The sequence below is a fragment of the Electrona antarctica genome (genome assembly GCF_951216825.1).
Source record: "Electrona antarctica genome assembly, chromosome: 24".
NCBI classification, from domain to species: domain Eukaryota; kingdom Metazoa; phylum Chordata; class Actinopteri; order Myctophiformes; family Myctophidae; genus Electrona; species Electrona antarctica.
In genome coordinates this window covers 12,474,209-12,484,074 of record NC_136803.1, presented here as the reverse complement: position 1 = coordinate 12,484,074, position 9,866 = coordinate 12,474,209, and the positions used below count along the sequence as shown (strand labels likewise).

The 9,866-nt window shown below is 45.1% G+C and overlaps 1 protein-coding gene across 2 annotated transcripts in view; it reads left to right on the top strand.

The window, feature by feature from the left end:
- The window catches only part of LOC306917371 (rho GTPase-activating protein 6-like), a 181,716-nt gene that overhangs the window by 60,519 nt on the left and 111,331 nt on the right, over positions 1-9,866 (top strand). The window contains exon 1 of one of the 2 annotated variants that reach the window (XM_079495577.1): positions 763-899. The exons of the other annotated variant lie outside the window; for it this stretch is intronic. Within the exon in view, the coding sequence (XP_079351703.1) occupies positions 852-899 (48 nt within the window). The 5' untranslated portion in view covers positions 763-851. Of the gene's footprint in view, positions 1-762; positions 900-9,866 lie in introns of those variants that run through there. 2 annotated transcript variants of the gene reach the window in all.

Here is a 9,866-nt window from a genome sequence, read left to right as displayed (position 1 = left end):
ATATATAAAGACCTCACTTCCTGTTATCTTGTCATAACGCTGACGAAGGCCACACAGGCCGAAACGCGTTCGTTATCAACGTCAGAGGTAAATAAATTCATATCAAAAGGACATACAATGAGTGCTGGCATTTTCTTCATTTCAACTTAAATAAATAGGATATACTATATATATATATCCTACCTTTTAAATGTATACTGTTCGGTCTGTAAATGCTACAGTATTGAATTACAAACTAAAGCTATAACTTAACTTTTCATGCAACAGATGCAGAACAACTGCAGGGATAAAGTCGCTCTCCCTCCCTCCCTCCCTCCCTCGCCCTCTCAACCCAGGCTCAACCCCCCCCCCCCCCCCCCCCCCCCCCTCCCTCTCTCTCTCTCCCGCAGCATGTGCCTTCGCTTCGCTGTTCTCTCTTCAGTCTACACACACTACAGTTAACAGACAAACCTAGCAGCATAGCGCACGCACCATGGATCCGTTACGCACAGTGCACGCCGCGCTCTCTGCCTCCTCCTCTGCCATGCAGGATCACTTTGTCAGACGTAGTGCTGCAGTCCTACTGGGAGACGCGATCAACGTCAACTCGTGAGAAAAGCTCTGTCTTCATTGCGGCTGCTTTTTTGGGGGGGTTTAATTATCGTTGTTGCGAAGTCGCGGCTCGTTTCTCTGGTTTGATGTAAAGAGGCAGAGAGGGGAGGGGACGCAACGCAACACGCAACTTGGAGCATTTTTTGGAGAGAGAGAGAGGACTCTGCGGGAGTTTATTGCTTAGATTTTTGTGTTTTTCCGTTGGTTTTTTCGTTTTGCTCATTTCTGGATATTTTATATGTGGATACTTATTCTGGACCATGATGGGAGACTCCGTGTTTCTCACGGACAGGCACAATTCCTATCTTGTGAGTATGTTTAGCCTATTATTACTGCTCGGATTCTATGCTGCTTCCATTTATTGAAATTAATGAACTATTACGTGACGACTTGGGGAGAGAGAGGGGGGGGGGGGGGGGGAGAGAGGGGAGAGAGAGAAAGAGATCTGCCTACATTTCACAGATGTGAAAATGACGCTCCTCCAGCTGTTATATAGCCTCTCTCTCTCTCTCTCTCTCTCTCTCTCTCACACACACACACACACACACACACACTCATGATAATCACAAACGACACCAGCACGAAAAAGCTTGCAAATCAGATGCATTACTCCCATCCCATATCACCTGTTGCTTTTTGTGTACAGATGATAGCGTAGACGTGCATACTAAAGACAGTCTCCCATTCATGTTGTTTCACTGTGTGTGTGTCTGCGACTCTGCAAAGTCTGCATGTGTGCAACTGTGCATGTGTGTGTGCGTGTGACTGTGTATGTGACTGTGTGTGTGTGTGTGTGTGTGTGTGTGTGTGTGTGTGTGTGTGTGTGTGTGTGTGTGAGAGAGTGGGGTGTATTGATATGTGCACGATGTAAAGCAGAAGCTATAAGTATAAGGGGCCTCGACGGGATCTACTTCCTCTGATGCAATGCTTTGAGAGACAATGTAGGCCAGGGCGTGCGCATGTGTGTCCGTGTGCACATTCTATAAAATGCCTTAGTAGGCTATATTAGAAAGTACATGGACACACACTCTCACACACACACACACACACACATACCGTCTTTATTTCTTGATCTTGAACTCTGTCATACACGCGCGCACGCATGCACGCGCACACACACACACGAGCGTTACAAGTGGTTGTGTTTGACATTGCTATGACATAAAGCCTCTGTGTTTCAGATAAGGGCAAAACATGCCGATATGGTTCAGTGCATTCTGTCGACTCGGGGCCAAACTCAGAGTCTCAGACTCATGGCACTCACACGGGGACAACTTGGGCCTCAGATGGTTTCTTTTAATATGTGTCACCTTTTGGAGGAAAAATAAATAAAAACACCATCGCAGTCCAAGTAGAGATTAAATTGATTAATTTAGAGGAAATGTTGCTGAATGAATGCACAGCACACTTACGCAGGTATGCATGCATGCATGCACGCTAGCCAGTTTGTGAGCTTCTGTAGATTGCATTTTGGACAGACTTTCAAAAGATTTCATTTTTAAAGATTTAAGAAAAAAATCACACCCGTGTGAACTGAGTGGTGCAAATCTCCCTCTCTCTCTCTCTCTCTCTCATTAGCAGGCAACAGTGCATCTCTCTGTCTCTGTTTCTGCCACAACAGCGCCCCTACTGGTACTCATGAGTCACACATGAGTCACACACATTAACACGAGTCACATAGGTGAACACGGACATTGCTGTTCCTTGGAGTGGTTGCACCACTCAAAAAACAAAAACATGTAGGGACTCCAGGTAGAAAGTGGTTAAAGAAAGGCAGAAAATAGCTGATCTATACAACCTTACAACACGTCACACACACACACAGCAATGATATTTAATGTAGAGTGAAAACAGAATAGATACTAGTATAGAGCTCTGTGGGACTCCACTCAACGGCTAATGGGGCAGACACCTCGCACCTCCAAATCTTCAATTGTAAATGAATGCCTTACTTGATGACCACACTACATCAGGGGTGCCCACACTTTTTTTTGGCTTGAGAGCTACTTTCAAAATGATCAGTTCAACAAGATCTACCCAACCCCCAAAAAATATTTTCCCATTGCTGAAAATAGTTACAAAATGTACCCGAGGGGGCTTTGGAATAGTGGCGCTGGCATTACATATAAGACAAACCCACTTGGAATGGGAAATAGAGCGGGGGGAATGGAATTGGTATGGGGTGTATTTGTGTATTTGTGTATTTAACTTTGTAATGCTACTGACGTTTGTGCGCAACACTCTTGAAAACAAAGTATTGTTGGTTTGAGCTGGCAGGCCCTTTTTGATGTCAGTCAATAGTTGTATTTATATATACTGGTAGATCTACCTTTTGGCCACCCCTGCACTACATGCAGCGTCACACAAAAGCATCTGCTACCTTCGCTGTTTCTGAACTTGAATCCTGAATAGTAACAGTCTTGGACATATGAGGATTCCACCCGACAGAGACGATATGGGGTTTAGGTGTTTAACCCATTCTGACCTGAGATCAGATTCTAAAAATGTCTTCTACATCCTGACAGTTTTCTGAAAAAGCTATGTTTCTATGTCATTGGTTCTTCGATTTTTCAAAAATAGCAGACCTACAAGCTCGTAGCGCGCCACTCGGTGGCGCGCTATGAGCTTGTAGATCTGCTATTTTTCAATAGCTAAAGCATAACATAATGCTAACACAAAAAGGGGTTCCTGGACTTCCCGCCCAAAATGGGTTAAGTCCCCTCCCTCCCGCTCCCCCCCCCTCTCTATCTATATTCCGGTAGTGAGTGATGGTCAGCTCCACAGTGCCTCGGTGGCGTGGTGTGGTGGTGTGTGTGTCTTTATAAGTGATGTCTCTGTGGCTGGAATCCCTCATAAAGCTATACAAGCCCGGATTGAATAACCGCATGCTGTGGTATCCCACAGTGTGGTTTCTTTAGTGTGTTCTTGTGTTTGTGTGTGTGTGTGTGTGTGAGTGCGTGCGTGCGTGCGTGCGTGCGTGCGTGCGTGCGTGCGTGCGTGCGTGCGTGCGTGCGTGCGTGCGTGCGTGCGTGCGTGCGTGCGTGCGTGCGTGCGTGCGTGCGTGCATCCGCATGTGTGTTCCTGACACCACATTTCTGGGACAAATTGATTGGGGAATGTCTAATTCCCCTCCAATTTGATTTGTCTGCAGTTTCATATGTGGTAAGGAGATACACACAGGGTTAAATGCAATGGAGTTTGCAGAACCACCAGCGGTGCGTGCGTGCGTGTGTGCATGCACGCGTGTCCTTGCTTCATTGTACATGATGCGCAATATGTCATTTCTGGCCGCCACCAGTCAATATGAATGTGCTGGCGAGCACAGAATGGGACTGACGAAATGTGGTGTGATCTGTCTGTAGGAAATGGTCAGTGACAGAGGTTTTAACCCTTTAAGCCCTGAGGCTGATTAAAAAAACAAACAAACAAAAGAATAATCATCATCATATGTATATGGCCGACCCCCCCCATCTCAAAATATTTTTTTCCAGGGACCTCCAGAAGCAAAGATTTGAGTTGAAAATGTTTGTTTTAAAAACATGTAGCTATTCAAAGATTTGCAAAAACTGTCACGATTTTTCAAAAATATCATCTACAAGCTCCTAGCGGCTAGCGCGGCATGAAGCTTGAAAAAATCTAAAAGTAGAAAGGACACAGAGATGCTTTCCCGCATTGAACGGGTTAAAGTAGTTGAGGTATAACGGGCTCCTGTGCGCCACAGGGTGCCGGCCTGCCCCGCGTCCGAAACGGTCGAGAAATGACAATTACCGCGTGGGGGCGAGGCTGCACAACAGTGAGACTTGGTGGTGTGTTAGACTGTGCAACAGTGACACTTGGTGGTGATAATATGCTGTTTCCGTGCTCGGACCCAGGGACACAGCCAGCCAGCCAGCCAGGGACACACATAGCTGTCTATAGGAGTGGTTGCACCACTCAAAAAGACCCATCTGAAGTGAGTGGTACTGTACTGTACTGTACTGTACTGTACTGTACTGTACTGTACTGTACTGTACTGTACTGTACTGTACTGTACTGTACTGTACTGTACTGTACGGTACTCCTCTCTGGCCTGTCTCTCTGTGTGTGTGTGTGTGTGTGTGTGTGTGTGTGTGTGTGTGTGTGTGTGCGTGTGCGCTCTACTGGCCACTTTAGGAGTTGCAGCTACGTACACATACATACATACACACATAGCTCTGCATAGGAGTGGCTAGCACCACTCAAAAACACGGTGTGCCTCCCCACATCAACTCCATGCGAGAAACGTCTCACTGCCACACTACGCCTTGGTGCTGCCACGAGCACATGCACCGTTCATCATCACCGCAGCCCAGTGGTATAGTGCATCTCCAGCCAGGCAGCTTGTAGCTGTCCTAATAAATCCCAGACACCTAGTTGAACTCGACACAGGAATGTACTACCTAACCCGACGGACGGAGAGGGAGACCATCCCTATAAGAAGAATGTCCTTAGTGGAGGATTTTTGCCCTCTTGGGGGACTTATTATTCTTCTTTTTTATTTTATTTTATTTCTTTCCTTCTCCATCAGGCCCTCTAATAAACAAACGCCACTGACTTTGTCATTCCTGCAGCGCCAAATAGATGTTTCAGATTCCACGTTGTAATTCCTCTCCGGAAAACACAGTTGGATGTTGGAGAGAGAGAGAGAGACAGACAGGGAGACAGAGAGAGAGAGACAGAGAGGTGATGTAGCACATCTTTCTGGTGCCAGGATCTAAAACCTTTGAATCCTTGTTCTAGCCCTAGTCAAAGTTTGTTTCCAGTGTTTCCACTCGCAGTGACGTGGGAGCTGTTCTACGTGTGTAGTTGGAGGCATTTGGAGATACACCAGGGATCACACCTGTCTGGCGGATCTCTGGATCCCTTTGTGGGGCCCGTAGGCCCTTTTGTTCCGTAATAGAAAGCATCAGGAGGAGGAGGACCGTCTGGTGTCCAAACTATCAGCCACTACAGTCTGATTGTACTTTCTCCTTACAATGTCCCATCATGATTAACCTAGGGTGGCCATATATTCAAGTGACCACCCTCATTCTTTATCCTTTTAGCGACCTTTTTGTATGGAACTGTACCTCTGTGCTATTTTTTGTAAACTCTAAACTCTCTAAACAATCCACCTCCCCCCACCCTCCTCCCAACCAAGACCCTTAACCCATTAAGTCTTAATGGGTTAAGGGTCTTAATGATTAAGACCTGAGCCAGTAGTTCTCAAACTTGTAAAAATGTATAGGCCACATGTTTTGTGCCAGGGACCCCCAGAAGAGAAGATTTGTGTAAAAAAAAGAATCGTTAATCCACTATTCATACTTTGTGATAAACGTTGACAAGCTCGACATTGTAGTGTTATATTTGAGATATTTGTCTTGAAACCGGGATAATCCCCGCCAAATCGGGAGGAAGTCTGGTCAGTCACCCTTCCTAGATTAACCACATGAACCCCTAGGGGCTGTATCTAAGGACAGGGGCATAATATTATTGATCCCTGGTGCATTCAGGCCACCCAAAGTATATAGGGTTAAAGTGGTTAATGTCACAGCTGTGTGGTAGTTGTGCTAGTGGTTTTAATCATTACATTTATTTCTGCGATTCATAACAAAGCCAATTTCCTTTGCATCGTTGTGTGTGTGCTGTGCTCTCTTTGGCTGCTCTGGGGTCTCCATGCAACACGTGTTCCTTCTGCAAGCTGCAACGTTACCCCGCAGTGCGGGCTTTTGGAAATGACCACATACACAACGACAGAAATTACTATGTCATTCGTTGATGGAAATTATAGTGTAGCGTCTATTATTATTCTATTATCCAGTCTGCCACTTACGTTGGACTAAAACAAACCATGAAAAAAGCCCTTTTAAATTGACCCGTGCCGCTGCTGCTAACTGTCAACCACATCTTGGGGGATTGCGTCATGCAGGGGCCTACGTTTGAAAAATATTGAGGTCTTCCAGTTCCAGGACTGATTAAAGTGCAAAGGGAGCAATTAGGGACTTTTTATTTTTCTTCTTCTTTTTTTGTTATATGTCGTCAAACATTCCACGTTTCTTCCTCTGTGTTTCATTTGTGAGCCGGGAAATTATTTCCTTTATACTTGGAACATTGGTTCTAAACATCTGGTCCAGGGACCACCAGGGGGTCCGACAGAATGATAAGGGGGTCTGTAAAGGCCAGGGGGGGGGGACAAGTCCCCAACAAAAGTAGTTCATGTAGCATGATCACAATCCTTTTTAACCACTTTAACCTAGACCTGCTATTTTTTGATATATTGTTTTTAAAGCAAACATTTTAAACTCAAATCTATCTTTGCTTCTGCCGGTCCCTGGAACAAGATATTTTGAGATGGGGGTTCACAGCAAAATATATACGGCACTGTATAATGTTGGGGGCCCTTGAAATGAAAACGTTTGAGCACCTCTGATATAGCGACACACTTTTTCCCCCAGAAACTGTTAGGATTAAGAAGACATTTGTAGAATTAATGGGTTAAGGCCAAGGCCATCCTGGGCCCCCGAACCAGGCGTTGAGAAGCATTGAATGAGGGATGATGTTTTTTGGCGGTGTGGCGCTGCCTGATGGTTCTAAAGGTGACTGTCATCGAGGAAGAAGGAAGGAGACAGAGAGAGAGACAAAGAGAACATTGATAAAGTGATTCATTGATGACCCCCCAACCTAACCCGCTCAACCTAACCCGTCAAATGGCCTTTCCTTACCTCCCCCCCACCCTCTCTTCCTTGACTCTGTCTCCCATTGTTTATCTACGTGCCTCTCTGTCTGTCTGTCTATGTCCATCTGTCTTCGCCTCTCGGCATGTCCTATTCCTCTTTCCCTTTCATCTTCAATTTGTCTGTCGTTTGTCTCTGTTATCTGCTCATCAGTTGACCCGTTTTCCCGCCTCTCTCTCCCCCTGTGTGTGTGTGTGTGTGTGTGTGTGTGTGTGTCTCTGTCTTCGTCATTGAGTAAACGGAGCGCATGCCAGAGAACCATGTCGACCTGAGAGATTACCTAAACCTACAGTTTACCTGTTTAGACAAAGTACCGGATTCTTCCTACTGTTGAGTCCGCCACTTAACTGCCCCTCCTTTTCTCTCTCTCTCTCTCTCTCTCTCTCTCTCTCTCTCTCCTCACTTAAAGGACCATATTATATCAACGTCATCGTCTGTTCACAGCTTCGGCTATACATAGTTCATAAACATTGTCCCATTAATAATGGCTTCATTCTTTTGATTTTGTGTTTGTTTTCTCCAGCCATTAAAAAGGTTGCCAAACATACCTCAATAACTGAGTCAATGTTGATCAAACGTCATTGCATACTTACGGAACAATTCAAGGGCGTTTTGATTCGCCTTCACAAATCAATCTTTGCTATTTTCGGCTACACCTTTATAGACGACCCACACGTTGAAGGTGCATTACGGCGCAACTTTAATGTAATGTAACTTTTATGGAAACATACCAGCGTAGTATAATAGGTTTCATTGCATTGTGTATATATATATAGTTAGTTTCAAGTGCAAGTAGATTTTCATACCCTACTCTGAAATGAATGGAAACCAATGGCTTCTTCGAAAAATCAAACACACCACGGTATGATTATGAAGAATGGCCGGCAGTAACGTCGAGTCAACGGACTAAACACCAGCCCTTTAACGCTAATACTATGACCCAAGCGTTTTCACGTACACATGAACAGACACTTCCATGATCCACCCTCTCCTGCATTCCTCCCTCTCTGCCCCATAATGCTGGGTAAACATGCTGTAATGCGCTATGCTCTCGCCACTGTACTGTGTGTGTGTTTGTGTGTGTGTGTGTGTGTGTGTCACCTTGCTTTTGGTGCAGGTAGTGTTTGCTCTGCCCTGCCACCACTCCCAACACAAACAGCGCCGTCCCGCACACACACAGGGCCCCCGGCGGAACCTTTCTTTTCAAAGTCTCATGAGCAAAAGGTCCTCCTAGTCCTACCTGCTCACAAACTGCTCTCTTGTCTCATTTCATCTCAGCTAAACGATGATTGCTGGCATAGGGTTCAGGTCTGGAGAGAATGATGAATGCTGCCAACGGTCTGCCTGTGCTGTTGCATCGGGCAGTACATGTGGTCTTTGTTGCATTTGTATTGTGTTGCATACTGTATGTGCTCCAAAGCAAATACCTGCATGTTCATACTATTAGTATTTGGCATCTTTAACCCATTTTGAGGGAACCCCTTTTGGTGTTAGCATCATGTTATGCTTTAGCTATTGAAAAATAGCAGATCTACAAGCTCATAGCGCGCCACCGAGTGGCGCGCTACGAGCTTGTAGGTCTGCTATTTTTGAAAAATCGAAGAACGACTGACATAGAAACATAGCTTTTTCAGGAAACTGTCAGGATGTAGAAGACATTTATAGAATCTGATCTCAGGTCAGAATGGGTTAAGTAAATGCATGTGGTTACTTTACACTACTGGTTACTTGTTCACATCCGCGTACGGATTCTAGGTTTGGTGTTTATTCTAACCTGGTGTCCTAGAACTTACAATGCTTGTTTTCTTGGCATTCTATTATACTATTTACTCAACTGCTGCCTACCCCGATCCTGCACTTCGCTCTGGATGGAGAAGAATGTCGGCCTAATGCCTAAATTGTAAATTGTAATCAGAACCAGACATCTCGAAAATTACTTAATGTGCTTATCCAGCAGTCACAACCTATAACATTTCATCATAAATATGGAACGAAGACAAGCGTTCGCATTTTTTTGGCAACGTTGTAAATAACACATTAACCCATTTTGACCTGAGATCAGATTCTAAAAATGTCTTCTACATTTTCAAAAATAGCAGACCTACAAGCTCGTAGCGCGCCACTCGGTGGCGCGCTATGAGCTTGTAGATCTGCTATTTTTCAATAGATAAAGCATAACATAATGCTAACACCAAAAGGGGTTCCCGCCCAGAATGGGTTAATAGAAACCTTTATATTATATGTCACTAAACCCGATTACTTGATTATTCAACATTTTCTGCCTAGACTCTCTCAAGGAAAAAGGCAAGGGTCTTTGCTTTAGTATGAACAGTGAGCAGCCCCGTAGCCTCCACAGGACTTGTCTTTTTATGGAGACAGTAGGAAGGCTTGGAAGAGAGACATCACACAAGAGAGAGAGAGAGCGAGAGAGAGAGAGAGAGAGAGAGAGAGAGAGAGAGAGAGAGAGAGAGAGAGAGAGAGAGAGAGAGAGAGAGAGAGAGAGAGAGAGAGAGAGAGAGAGAGAGAGAGCGAGAGAGTATTCTG